Source organism: Bemisia tabaci, chromosome 4 (assembly GCF_918797505.1).
Source record: "Bemisia tabaci chromosome 4, PGI_BMITA_v3".
NCBI lineage: Eukaryota > Metazoa > Arthropoda > Insecta > Hemiptera > Aleyrodidae > Bemisia > Bemisia tabaci.
In genome coordinates this window covers 51,228,396-51,243,471 of record NC_092796.1, presented here as the reverse complement: position 1 = coordinate 51,243,471, position 15,076 = coordinate 51,228,396, and the positions used below count along the sequence as shown (strand labels likewise).

At 36.7% G+C, this 15,076-nt stretch overlaps 2 protein-coding genes across 2 annotated transcripts; both read right to left on the bottom strand.

The window, feature by feature from the left end:
* On the bottom strand, positions 1–7,387 carry Coprox (oxygen-dependent coproporphyrinogen-III oxidase). The gene is made up of 8 exons (XM_019059320.2): positions 7,006–7,387; positions 5,673–5,862; positions 4,785–4,981; positions 3,998–4,139; positions 3,119–3,281; positions 2,547–2,666; positions 1,640–1,809; positions 1–1,018 (listed from the first exon to the last, which is right to left on the bottom strand). The coding sequence occupies exons 1-8, from the start codon at positions 7,098–7,100 to the stop codon at positions 926–928; spliced, it is 1,170 nt and encodes a 389-aa protein (XP_018914865.2). The 5' UTR covers positions 7,101–7,387; the 3' UTR covers positions 1–925.
* A 159-nt stretch (positions 7,388–7,546) lies between these two features.
* On the bottom strand, positions 7,547–13,722 carry LOC109031928 (uncharacterized). The gene is made up of 3 exons (XM_019043784.2): positions 13,282–13,722; positions 12,475–12,671; positions 7,547–12,194 (listed from the first exon to the last, which is right to left on the bottom strand). Exons 1-3 carry the CDS (start codon positions 13,416–13,418, stop codon positions 11,122–11,124), a joined length of 1,407 nt encoding a protein of 468 aa, XP_018899329.2. The 5' UTR covers positions 13,419–13,722; the 3' UTR covers positions 7,547–11,121.
* Positions 13,723–15,076: the final 1,354 nt, after the last annotated feature.

Sequence of the window (15,076 nt, the reverse complement as noted above, 5' to 3'; positions counted from 1 at the left end):
TAATAAATATAAAAAATTTAATGAAGATAAGTATGACATTGGACAAACTTACATGAAAATATTAATAAGATAATGTACTTAGGATACTTACTATCATTAGATAGAAAAAATTTCACCCAAGTTCAAAATACGAAATTTTCTAGTTCATTTGCTCATAAAAATTATATTCAGGGCTGACAAAGGGTTGCAGTATAAGTATGGGATAAAATACTAATTTTTGGTGTTGAGGATTGTGCGAATGTAGGGGCAGGATTCCTCGAATCAACATTTTGTGATGAGTCTGTCGCATCCTTCAGCTAGGTCAAAAAGAAGAGTTGAATCTAACAGAAAATGGCTCAAAAATCACGATGAGTGACCAATTGGCAAGGATCATTCGTTGAGACAATTTAAAATATAAATTATTCTAAGTTGAGGAATACCTAGCGAAGTTAATCACACCTCACTCCTGCTTTCTTGCCCTGATAGCTAGTTTACAACAGTGTGAGGTGAAAAGTTTTCTCTGTAGCTTTAAGAATAACTTTTAATTGCCCTCTGACTGAAAAATTAGCCTCTTGTAGCATAAGTCGTTTTTGATTATTTTGATGGGTATTTGCTTTTAAGCCGGCAAAAATTATGATCAGTGAACAAAAATGAACTACACAGCCATGTTTGGAAGTCACAAACCATCCTTGTTTCGTTTTTCTCTTTCAGCAATTATTACATTTTATTCAGTCAGTAGTCTTCCTCCTTGAAAGAACTACATACTAAGAAGTTTCTGTTTAAAAAAGCATCTCAGGATTTGAAATTAGTCTAGGACCATTAAAATGATGATACGCTTTATTACTTTGCAATACTGTAAAGCATAACATAGAATTGAGACTTCCTGAAGAATGTGAATCTTGCATCATTTAAAGATTCAAGAAATTGTTCACAACATACGGTTTCTCTATATTTTGACCCAATCTTTAGGGTTTCGTAGTACTTCCATCAATTTTGCCTCCTCAGTTCCAGGTTCCGGAGCATGCATGTATTCCCACCTCTGTGAAGACAAGGAAAAAAAAATGCACAGATATTAAAACATATATACTCATAAAATGTATTAATATTCTCCCTTCAAAAAAAAAAAAAAAAAAAAAAAAAAAACCACAGCATTTGATAACTATACCAGACTTAAAAAAATACCTACCATCAGAAATTAATGAAATTTGGAGTAATTTGTTATTGATTTTTTTCTTCTTTTATCTGCATGCCAGTTTTGAGGAAAACCAAGCCGAAAAGGAAGGTTTTCGGCGACTTATATGCGTTTTTCAATCACGACAGGGCACGAATTTTGTGTTGAATATGCAGAGCCTTTTGTTCTGAAGGAGTCTTGTATCTTTCTAGCCAACATGTGAGAAGGAGTTCTCCTTAATCAATTACATCTCTACCAGATAATGCATATGAAAGCTGAAAAATTCGAATTTTAACCCTGCTTTTCTTGACACTAGCACATAGAAAGAGCAACTTTAAAATGTCATTATACTCAGGAGGTTGTGGAATACGCATTGATAGTTAATAATTGATAATAAAATTCAGCCTGCACTGAATTACTTGGTTTTCTTTGCATGGTTCTTCACTAACAAACTAAGTAGAAGTACAGGAGAGTTAAAATTTATCTTACCGCTGTTAAGGGCAGGCTCATTAGAATACTTTCATAGCGAGCCTCTGGAGTGGCTAGACCAAACTTCGTCCCTCGGTCGTAAATTAAATTGAATTCTACATAACGTCCTCTACGCAGCAGTTGCCATTGTCTTTCATGATAGCCATATCCATCATTTTTGTGTTTTTTAACTATAAAGAGAGTAAAAAAATGATAGATTGATTAGAGAACCAAGGTCAACTTAACATGGTAAATAGATGTAAATGTCTGAACCGCAAAAATCAAAACAACAGAAAATGAAAAGCATAAGTTGAAACAACAGCTTGCAACCAAGGAATTCTAACAACGTGTTAGCCAATTCAAGATATCAGCAGAAAACCTACAAGCCATGTGATTGAATTCGCAATTTTAAGTGCATTGTAAGTTTTTCCTGGTATCAAATATGGCTTATCGTTGTTAGCTCTGATGTTTCATTTGCAAAATAAAAACATCAGTTCCTGAGCATCCTTAATTAAATTGTAGTGCTTCGTAAGACAGTCGTAGCTTTTGTAAAATCCATTTTCTAAAAAGGCTGTAAAAAATAAAAAGACATGTATTTTTTAGTTTAATATTTGTTTACAATGCAGTTGAGACAGCAATTTTTGAAAACCCTAAAGAGTTAACGGTACAAAAAAAAGGAAACAAAAATTATTATCTGGAATGTTGCGACAGAATTTTGTCTGTAACTGTTGGTTAAGCAGATTTTTCATTGATAATTCTTGTACTTTTTCCAACTATTTTTTTCCCCGTCTGCTAATCTATATTGAGAATGGCCAAGTTGTGCCTTTTTAGCTTAATTTCTCATTTTGGATGTGCTGTAATTTTATTAAGGAGTAAATGTTCATGTTTATAAAAGTTAAACAAATGAAATAAAAATTATTAAACTAACCTAAAGGCACATATGAAGGTATAACAGCATTAGCACACGATTTGACAAATTCAAACACCTTGTTTTGAGCAGGTAGGTCTATGTCATCGAAGAAGATGCCTCCAACTCCTCTCCTTTCACCTGGTTACAGAGTAAAGTTATTCATTTTGAGAAGGAAAAAAATTATGTAAAAAAATGTGAAAGGGTGAGATCAATAAGATTTCACCTCCAAGACGCATCTGACTAGTGAAATAACACAGTGGAGCAGGACAAAGTTATTGTTGAAATAATTACTTTCACATGAGAGCAGTCGTCAAAAATAAAGGAAGAGAATGAGGAACTGCCAAGAAAACAGGATTAAGTGACACCAAGATACGATTACAGGCCGCTCAGTTGAGACTCCTAAAACATTAACAGCTTATTCCCATCAGAGGCAACTAGAGAGTTAACCTTCTCCTCAAAATTTAAAGTGTTGACAGTTTAAATGCTCAAACATTCTCTTAGACTTGAATGACTTTGGCCGCTCATTTTGTTTCCCTGAGCTTTGTAATACTTAAATAGCAGTTGGATAGACAGATTAAAATATAACTTACCTCTATGAGTGATGAAGAAATAATCATCGCACCATTTCTTGAATTTAGGATAATAACTATCATCATGTTTATCACAGGCTTCTTTTAATGTTCGATGAAAATGAACTACATCCGCTTCATTCAGGTAGTATGGAGTCAAGTCAGTGCCCCCACCAAACCACCACTGAAATTACAAAATGTACAGTAAAGGTTAGTTTGAAAAGATGAAGTTTAATCATAACAAACCCTTGAAAAAAATATGTGACCATGGAAAAAGGAATATTCAAGAAGGCAAATGCAAGACAGAATCAAAACTTTATCCCGATTTATCCAAATTTTAGGAATGACCAAGTACTGATTAGCCATGATAAGAAAAAACGCTGTTAGAGCATTCGAATTTCCTCTAAAAAATTATACACTTCAAAATATGAATATTTTTGCTTGAAATTTTCAGACACTTTAGATTAAATTACTTACAAAATTCTTTGAAAAATTAGAGGAGAAATATTCATAAGTGTCCCCAAAAGTTCATGATTGGACAATTGAAATTTGGCAACATCTGAAGGCTAGTAAAGCGGTTTCCCTTGGCACTGCAATAATGTGGCGATACTGCACAATCCAGGGACAATATTGAAATAGAGTCTTAGATACCAAATCTTGCCGAGATGAAGTTCAATGATGCAAATCACACGACACAAGGCACATCAGTTCTTTCACTTCATCGTTCACCCTTTTTTATGTCTCTGCCCCTCTGGCTCTAGCAAAGCATTTTCACGATTCAGGCCCAGTTGATTGGGGCTTTTGGCTCAATGAGTGTTTTCTGTTCATAGGAAAACCCTCTAGCTCACCCCTCCTACTATCATAGCTCTCAACAAAAGTAAAAACTGTGATTAATTTTACCTGTGTTGAGCCATCATCGTCAGTGACCTCAAAGTACCGGTAATTAAAGTGGACTGTAGGCACCATTGGATTCCGTGGGTGAATCACAGAACTCACCCCAGCTGCATAAAATGGCAACTTATCACTACGAAACTTTTTGCCTCTGGAAAAAAATATACACTGCATGTCATCAATTTCTGGGATAAAGTGCTTCAGCAATATATTTGCAAGGATCAAAAAATTATTGGCCTTTTCCTTTTGTTTTAATTATTTCATAATAACACTTTGACTGAGCTGCTGGAGGGGTATGAAACAAATACAATAAAATTTGAGAAAAATAATTCCTTAAAAATACTGGAGATCTGAAACAATTTAAAATTTGAACAACCTATCTAAGTGCAAAAACTCAAAGAGATTAATTTAAATGCTGATAATGAGTCTCTTTTGACGGGTCCAATGTATTTTTTTTTTGTAGCCTTAACATTTTTGGGCACTTCATGTTGCACTTTGTTGTAAAAAAAATTTACAGGATAAAAAAAAAAACTATAAACAACTAAATTTCAAGACAGAAACCGTCAATCCTTCTGAAGAACTTGATTGGAGAATTCAAATTACTAGCTCACTAACACTGAGATTTTAGGGGTAAGTTTTTATTCAAAACTTCTAATGAAGATCTTAAGCTGGAGACCAACCATTTTCACATTCTAAAATATCAATGTCCAAAAACAAGTATGTTTCCTTGAAGTCAAATACGAAAAGTCCAAAAACCAGCTTTTTCAAAATATGAAGTACAACATGATCTATTTACCTGGCTCGCATTTGTTGCACAGCGCTGGCAGGAAGAGTGCCATGCACAACAGATATATTTACACCGGCTTTTTCGTAAGTCTGTCCATCTTGCAGTATACAAGTGATACCACCACCTCCAACCTTCCGCTCCCAGCGATCAACAATGAATTTTTTATCAGACTCCTCTTCAGCCTCCAAGGATCGGCAAAAATCTGCCTGTAAATAGATACGGTAACACATAAATGTTTTGAACAGAGTAACGCGCATTAAGGAAAAGTTGATGAAAAATGAAAAGCACAGAATGGTCAGATATTCATTACTCTTGTTCTTTTCAATTGAACCATTTTGACTGGAAACAGCCTAACTAAAACAGGCATTGCTTAGTTTCCTATCATGTTTTTGGCAGAAAACTAAGGTGCATACTGACTTTCCAACCGATTCTGTAGAATATATGGGGGAGCTAGATTTATGAAAAATTTCAAGGTGTAATGCTGTATATTAATTTGTTGTAAAATGAAATGTATGGCAAAATTAGGCAGCATGAAGTATAGTTAGCCTAGTGCAGGTCAAATCAATCCAAATTACCCTGATAGCTTGAGCGTTCCTAATAAAAACCAGGCAAACAAATTATTGCACTTTAAAGGATATAGAATTTAAATGTACATAAAACACAAATTATTGCAAGGATAAAGCTGAATAAGATACAGTGAAACTGGGAGATATTAAGCTTGTTGGCACAGGCATTTATATTATTATGTAGTTGTACGATTTAGGTCCACGCACACTTGTGAAGACGTATTCACTTAGACGTCCCCTTTTCTCCAGACTGTGTAGCATTGTATGAAAACACTTCATGAAATTAGCCTTGATATGAGAACTAAATGACAGAAAAAAAATGAACAACAACCTGAACTTTCATGATGAAAAGCTCCATTTTAGTTTTCATATCATCTTCTCTGGAAGACAAAACATCCCAGCTGGTGATTGGCTCAGCCATGAAATTGTGAGATTTGCTGTTAATATTAGCCATCCGAGCTTCATTTTTCTGAAGACTGTACAGAACAACGCCAGAGCCAAAGAAGACAGCTGTCAGATGCCTGGAGACAAAAAGAAAAGAAAGATAATTCAGATCATAATTTCAATATTGATAAAAAAGAGGACTTAGGATTTTCGGAGTCTTCAGTCCAACTAATAAAGTGTTACAAGAGGCCATTACAGTATTACATAGGGCACATAAAAAGGGACAAGAGGGGTCTAGGGTAACCTTACTGACATCTCTGCTTGTGACAGTGAAGGGGTAGCTTTGAACCATAGAGAGAAAAAAGGAGGTGCTCGCATTGTAAGGGTTTGTTTGTCCTGTGGCGAAGGTAGGTACAATATGGCATCAATATTCCAGCAAAATCCAAAATTCACAGCATGAAAAATGAACCAAACTGTGTTTTTTCTTTTTGCTTGGTTCAACACAAAATATTCAAGCACTTTCTGTAGAATGACTTTGTTTCGTAAAATACACCATTCTCAAGAAGCTTGCTGGCGGGTAGCGACTGTAACTACTTACATTATCCACAAAATCCGAGAAGCTCAAAATGCGACCACTTCTTTTTCTTTCTCTATCATTTCAAACAAGGGAGGGTAGGGTCGAAAATCAGAGGAACTGCCTTAGACTGCCCCTACCACACTACTTATAAGCCTCAGTTTGTCTTAGTTTTTTTTCTGGGAAAATTTTCCATTACTGACTTGGAGTATTGATACGCCCTGAACCAGGAGCCCTTTGGGGGAAACTAATCTAAAGAGCTCCGGCTTATCAATGCAAGTGTAGTGAGATTTCATTGCCATCCACTACAAACGTCATTCATTACATGAAAGGATAGAATCACAGTCTAATGTTACTAGTAAAGACGAACAAAATACACCTCAGTGCTTCTGGTACAAACAAATTTAATAGGACTCGCTGTCATATGATGAATTGATGGTAGTCTCTTGTGGATAGCACAGCTTGGCACAGAAAACGATGTTTACATGATAACTTCTGTTAGAATCCAAGAGATACTGGTCTAGTGTCTGATGAAGTTTAAAAAACCTGTGTCACTTAGGTGCTCTAAGATCAAAAACACTTGGTCAACCGGTTACAAAAATGAAAGCTCAAATTTAACATAAACTTGTAATGGCCATTGGCAAAGCAAAGCTAAAGCATGAACTTAAAATGATAATGTAGGAAGAGAATATGTAAAAATGCAAACCTGAGTTTTGACTTGTTTTGTTTGTATGCAACTGAATATATGCTGGGGGTTGAAAGGGTGAGGGTTTTAAAAAATGACTTCAACATATTGGTCATTGAATGGAAATCAAAAAGGAAATTATTACGATCTGTACATTACAATTTGCAGTACGAGGATGGTGAAGACGGATACATGAACACTATACTTATTGGAGATAATGAATATCAGCAAACGGTTAAAATGAAACTTATGACTACTAGTTACTTTAGTAATTCACTACGTCGCAACAATTTGCATGGTGCCGATGGATTAAAACTGAAATGAAAGAGGCCATTCATTTATTGTATCAAATAAAATAAACCAAAACATCAGAAATTTCATTTATGTAGAAAACCTAACCTCAAGAAAGTAGTGTGCGGGCTCTTATCAAGTTATCGCGAAACTGGCCAATCAGGATGGAGATTGATGCAACGTCATCAAGGCAAATGGTGGAGAACACCGTTGGCAAATAGTTTTAAAAAATCAGAACTTTTCGACCATATAAACCCCATGTTAGAATTCACGAATTGCAGTAAAAGAAACATTTGTATAGTTTTGCGCAAAATACGTCTTGATGAGCCAATAGAAATGCTAGCCATATACTTTGGACTCTGCAAATCTACCATATCACGTATTCTCTCAAAAACTTTCCCTCTAATTTCTCAATTCATGGCTACGCTCATTCGTTGGCCAGAGAAAGAAATCATTCGAGCCAATGTCCCATTCCAGTTCAAAGCTCGTTACTCGGATGTTCAATGCTTACTTGATTGCTTTGAAATTCACATTCAGCAATTATCTGATCCAGAGCATCAATCACTGACATGGTCTGAATATAAAAAAAATAATACTGTTAAATATCTTGTTTCAACCACACCAGATGGGTTCATCAATTTTATATCAAAAGGCTATGGAGGGCGGGCCAGTGATTCTGAAATTGTCAGTCAAAGCGGGCTCTTAGATAAGCTGCAGAAGAACACTGTTGTCATGGCAGATCGAGGATTTAAGCAAATAGAAGTCGAACTGCATAAAAGAAATTGTTCTCTCATAAGGCCACCATCAGTTGAAGGGGGTGTCAAAATGAGTAAAGATGAAATTAAGGAAACAAAGATTATAGCTAGTTTAAGAATTCATGTGGAAAGAGTAATCGGACGTCTAAGAGGATACGCATTACTAGATCCTACGTGCTTGCTTCAATCATAATTTCATAGGTATTATTGATCATGCTGTAATAATTGCAGCTGCTTTATCCAACTTACAAGGTCCTCACTTCCTATAAGGTCAAACAGCCATTGACACAGAGATCAGATAAAATATGAATCCGCTGTTTTTTTGTAATCCCTATTAGGCGGGACCATTGATTATGTCTGACTGTATCATTCGATCAATGATTATACCTCTAAGACTATCATTTGAATGAATTAATATTATTTAAGTTCTCAATGTATATTTGATTGATTTTCAGGTAGTATTTCATTTTTAAGTTAAGTAATCTTTTATAATCAAAAAGTTGTGAGGATTCATCTGCACATTTCACTGAATTTTTTACTCGCAAGGAGGAAACTTTTCAAAATAATTCCTCCGACTGTATTCTAGTAAGGTTTCAAATTGCCCTGTGATACCTGCCAAACTCTCAAACAGCACGACTCCTTTTGCCTGAACGCGGACCACTTTTGAAGTAGCATTTACAAGGGCGTGCATAATTTTAATTTGATCCGAATCATTTTTAAGGAGTATTGCAAGTGAGAGCACTATGATTTTAATTTACCTCAAACATGTACCTGAGCCCACGAGCAGTATTTTAATGAATTTATGCTCTCACATTTATTCCTTAATTTACGCAAATAGTCCCCAAAAATATTTAATTTTTTCCTGCTTACTTACAGAAAGAAAAACCCTTGAAGGGAATAAAGCATGATTAGTATTAAGGAGGATGATAACTTAAAAAGTATCATTTGCATGAATTTTTATTCTTTAAGATATTATTTTATATTCACGAATTTGTCGCCTTATTTTAAATGTATTATGTTTCTTCATTAGAAATAAAAACACTAACCATTTCAATGTTTTTAGATCTTTTTGTTTACAGCATATATGGATTGCATTTTGCAAAAAGTAATGAAGAGCATTCCAATGTGGCTGGGATTGTGCAACTGACATTCTTTGCTATAAAACTGCTGAAATCATGCAAAAAAATTATTCTTACAAAGGTAATTTTCTTCTTGAATTTATAGTCAATTAGGAGGAGAGAAGCATATAACTTGTTTAGGAGATCACTTTATGTTCATAAGGTAAAAACAGTTGCACAACCTTAGCGACATTGCAATGCTCTTGGTTCCTTTCGGCAAAATGCAGTCCATGTACTCTCCGTAAATTTTTTCCCCATCAAATTTTCGACCATCGATATAAGGATTAGGCAATCTTATGCTTTGTACGTGTAAAAATTGTGCGTTGCATTTTTTCTTTCCTTTATATCTCTCTTTTTTTATTATTTTTTTTTTTTTTATTTTTTAGTTTTAAAGGTTACCATTGTTAAGAGAGGAGATGAAAAAGCATTGAAGCATAGTCAGTGGCCTCCTTCCTAATTTAAGTTTTATTTTGAAAGTCAGATTGCAGCAATAATTGACTGCTAGTTACATAGAAAGTTTTAGTGTCAGCTTATCTATTATATTTTACAGTTCTTTATGCAAGAGAGAGAAATGCATAGAAAATTTTTTATAAGTTGCTGTGCAGCTACATTGCATTCGGTCTATGATGTCCATTTAGTATTCAGTTAAATCTTATGATGTGCTGAAATTAAATTTACTATCTAGTTTGATTTATCATTGTGATGTTCTGAGCTTTGCAAATGAGAAAAGAGGAAAGGGGGGGGGGGGGATTTTTAAAAAGTAATGAGGAAGGAGATATACGAACAAAGCTATTTAATTTAAGCAGATAATTTTTTACTAGAACTAAATTCATTAAAGATAAAGGAAACAGAAACAGAATTAAATCAGTGTGAAAGTTTAAAGGCAAGTAACAAGGAAATCACCTCATGTGGGAAATGTTTAACTGACATAGACTTCATCGAGAGACGTGAAGGGTAAATCACATTGAAGTAACATATAAAATGAGCCGAACAAACCAAACTATTTGCGCAGACAATTTCGGACTACAACTAACTTCAGTGACGCAAGAGGCAATAGAAACATGAATACATTATTAGATCGACACAAAATTTTAAAGGCTAATGACACACACATCACCTTGTGCAAAACATTATTGACTGTCATTGACTTCATCGGGAGACTTGCATAAACCAAGGTGTCTACTGTAAGTAAATTAGCACACTAAAGACTTAATTTCTAAAATTTTTGACTTAAATTGACTCCATGAGGGAAAACTACAATAAAACAAATGAACGTAATTGGTGGAAAAGGCATAGCTAACAAAATACTTAATGGATATTATTACACTATGAGGAAGAACAAAGAATAAGACACTATCCTAAATGCCTGTGTAAATTTATACGACAGGATTCAGTGAAGCAATCAACTTGACTAGTCAAATTATTATCACTAGTGATATATTAATTTATCAGAGGACAAGATAAGAAATTGAGGCACTTTATGGTGAAGCCCTGTTAAAGATGAGGAAAGTTTGCTGCACAAAGGCTTGAGGAAGCTCTCACTTAAAGTTTCAAGGACTCAAGTCTGCCTCATCTATAGCAGATCTCTGCTCCAGGACTATTTTTACATCACACAAACTGAACACAAGGTTTCTTACATATAACAATAATTATCTAAATATCACGGGTAAAAGTAACAACAAACTATTAGAATTGTTATGATCATAACTTCATGTGACGCATCAACTTGTGCGTAAGACTAAGCGCATCATAACTACTTAATTGAGAAGCTGTAGCCATGAGTTGAGCGCCACTTGCACCAAAATCCGTAGGAACTCTCCAAAAACAAATGGAAAACTTGGATCACAAAAAAATTACTACATTAGTAATAGCAAGTAAATTAAAGTCTAAAATGAGTGTATGAAAAAACTCTCTTACAAAAATTAGCACCAACATTAAGTCCTGCTGGAACAAACGAAAGGAAACCTGTTACCTCAGGAAATGGCATTGTACAGGCGAGGGTAGATGTTGTCCTTCCAAAACTTTAGTGCTTTCAACATGATATCTTTCAAAAATATTGTGTCTAAAGCAACTTCTACTACAGTGACGTGGCCTGTGGTCTTAAAAGAGGGTTCAGCTACACAAAATAATCCTTTCATTTTCTTGCACATAAGCAATTGAAGCATAACTTGTGCTTTATACACAGGTGCTGGCTCCGTCATGTCCTTGCTGAAGTATTCTTTGAAGCGTTCATAAGTTGAAGGACATTTAACCTCGACAACTTTATTTTTTAAGATGCCATCTGGCGATGCCCCAAAAATGGGAATTTCAGGATGCAACTTGATACCACGCTTCTGAACCTTCCCGTTATACCTTCTACCGACATTGGCCAACACATCAGGTTCAAGCTCTCGGCCTCTCTTCATTGCCGGTGTGTCTGGAATTGACGAAGCACCTGCAATTTGATTAGCGAGGCTGCCATCAGGCGTCAGGCATCTGCTTGCAGCCCATAGGATGGAGGCTGTAACCCTCCCGAACCGCATGTCATTCCACTCAGCACACTGCGCCTGTTCTTTCGTTCTTTCATAAATAAGCTCGCATTCTTTCATATTCATTAGGGAGCGACAAAATTTGAGGAACTTAGGGGCATTATGAGGAAGCTCCGTTTTTTTGAATGCGATCATCAGATGGAACAAGGAGTATGATGTCGTCTCTGAAACTTGCTTCAACAATAATGCATTGCTTTGATTTTCTTTCAATTTTGAGACTAGAAAATTAAAAAAACCTTCCTTTTGTTCCGGGTTAGGATGTTTACTATTCTCTGCGCTGCGACAGTTCTGGTTGCTGCTGCTGGGTTGGTTATACATTGCTTCACCTTGGTCCAGATCAATTGGTGGAGATTTTTCTGGGGCCTTTCGCTTCATTGTAGCAACCTCCACGAATTTAACCTTAGTGCCAACATCAGAGAGCCGCGCCTTCTTCCAGTAGCACTCTTTAGAGGTTGGCGCAACTTCCTCACTCTTCCATCGAAGCCAGGCAATGAAGGCCACTACATGCTTACAGACCCCTGTAACAATAAGAAATACAGAATTTATAAATACGCTCATGGAAATCAGAGTAAGGGTTGATGAGTGATTTGGTGAACTACGATCTCTTGACGGAGGCAATCACAGAGGAAATTTTTGATTCAGGGGTGCAGGAATAATTTTGCCATCCAAATTAACGGGAATAGAAGAATTTGAGTCTGCCCAAAAATTTCCATTTTCATTTAGTTCAAGCTCTACACATAAGGTAAAACCTATGCTTGCAAGAATGAAAGTATTGGCTTGAAACAAAAAGCTGCTTACCTTCAGATGCAACGCAGTCCAAACATTTGGCCTCGAGCACTTTATTCTCCAGTTCGTGGATGCTGCATGTGACCGAGTAGCTGGGGCTTCGGACGCGATGTTCAGGCGTAACCTTCCCCTTCACATAGCAGATGTCACCATCCCGCCTCACCTCCACAAAACCAACAGCCTTCAGGAAATATGTTGAGCGACAGGATCTGTGAAGCAGGGAGAAAAATAATTTAAAAGATGAAATTTTCTAGCAGTCACAATCAAGATCCATAGGTTAGTAAATGACTGAAAAACCCCTACGGCCAAGAAAGTCTTTCTTGGCGCAATTTGATTTCGCCACCATGTACGCACAAAATGTTGATAATTTGCGGTTGACTTCTCTCTGATAATGAATTGGTCACTGCAAATTCCCAAAACTAATTGTCTCATGCACACACAGTTATAGTAGATCTAGATCATTATGTCCAACTAGATTTGCTCTCTGCTACCAGCTTAGGAGCGATGGTGCGTTTCTTCAATAGGCAGAGCCATAGCCCACTCCTAAGGGATCACTCAGGTCACCAAGTAGGCTGTGTCATCCAGAGTTTATGATAACTTTGATTACTGTGTGTGAGCATCCACTTCTTTAGCTGGAGATTGTTACTTTGCGTACCAAAACAATGAGGTTAGACCCTGTGAAACTGTCTTGTTTACGTCTTGAAAATACTGGATGATAATCACGTTAGAGAAAATTGCGATCATCCGCGTGCTGAGAGACCCTTGAGAGGTCATTTCAGAGGGAAATATTAAAGAACATAAACGTTTGTAGTGGCTTACCTTGCTACCTTCACGTGCCGAAGCTCCGGTTCAGCGTCCAGATTCTCCTCCAGGAACTTGTTCAAAGTTTCGTCGTTTACGACGGGCAAATTGCGTCCATCGGCTTTGGTGAAGCCGACGGTGGTATTCTTCGGCATTTTCACAACTTTAAATAACAATTAACAACAGAACCGACGTTTATTATCACAGATCGATCACTAGCTAACGCTGAAGGCATATGTTTACTACACGGCTACGCGAACGGCGGGAAACGTTTCCAGGTTGTGACGTAGACGACTGGTAGACGACCAATGAGAGGCCTCCGTTGGAACTTTGAACTTTATTTAGTTTTTGCAGCTTTAATATCGAATTTGGAGTGTTTTTAAGCACACCATCAGTTTTCTCGTGAAAAATTACATAAGAATCAGCCATCAATCTGCAAATCCCTCTTGGGTGCAACAGACCCATACCTACCCCATGTAAAAGATAGTATCCACATTGTATCAGGGCCGGATTTAGGGGGTGGCCACATGGGCCGCGGCCCATGATGGCGATCGTAGGGGGGCGGCAAATTGTGACTTTTTCTAAACGTACGTATAAAAAATCGTATTCAGAAAAAAATTGCAAACGAGAAAAGGCGACAAAATCTGAGAGCGCGGCGTCAAAATCATTTCCTGAGAGTATAGTAATTTCTAATTTTTTCGTCTTTCGGCGACACAAGAGGCAGCACCTTTAATTAGTCGAGTTAAGAGAGAAACCAAGCACCCAATTTGGCCTGGAACGGCGCGGCGCAGAGTGAAATGATGACGAGGACTTGAGATTGAAAGGAAAAGCCCTCAGCGCGGCGGTCGGCGCGTTACACATATTAGCGCCTACAAGACTGCATGAATACTTCACGCATTGCGCCAAATACAGTGTGGTCAGCGCGGCGCGGCAGCGGAAGTTAAAATTATCAAACCACATTTATGTTTTGCGCATTTTTTTGCAGAAAATTTGTCCAACACTAGTAAACGTGTCTTATGCAACCCACCCCCTCCGGCACGTTCACTTGATGGTTTTTTTGTTAAAGTTTCAGAACGGCAAAATATAGGCGGCCCATGGGCGGCAAGTAGGTAAATCCGGCCCTGCATTGTATCGCAAAACTTTTACTTAAATTACAATTTTCAACAAAATTACTTTAAATCTTTGCTTAGTGCCTGGGAGGGGAAGTGACTGCAAAATTGCAAAATAATTTATTACGATCATATTCGATTATTGCCTACCGACTAGAGTGAGATGAATGGGTTGGGTCCTCCGCAGAGATAACTATTCGCGCTCTGCGGTATGTTCCTTGCCTACCTGGCAAAATTGAAGGCGAAAATTCAAACGGATGAGATCTGCCGATAGGAGCACAAATTGATAGTTGTGTAATGAATGTTGGTTGTGTAATAAATGTCGGAATAAACGGTAAATATGCTTTCCGGGTGGATTAAGCACGGATTGTTTGCAGTTCAAGAAACGTTCGAGATTCAAGGAAAAACCATCTAAAATTCTCCTGTATCATATTCAGAGCATGGCATTCGACCTCATTTATAATACAACCTTGCGCTTTCCACTTGACCAAAAATGAATAATAAACTGCTCGCAACGCAACTTACTTTTTAAAATAAAGCGTTTTCTCGCAATCTCGAAATCCAATTTTTTTTTTTTTTTTTTTTTTTTTTTTTTTTTTTTTTTTTTATCGCTGCTCTCTCCCTGAAAGTTCGTCTCTTTGGACTGAAATCCCGTCCCACCTGAAAAATCACGAATAGAAAAAAATCGAAAAATTATAAAAGAA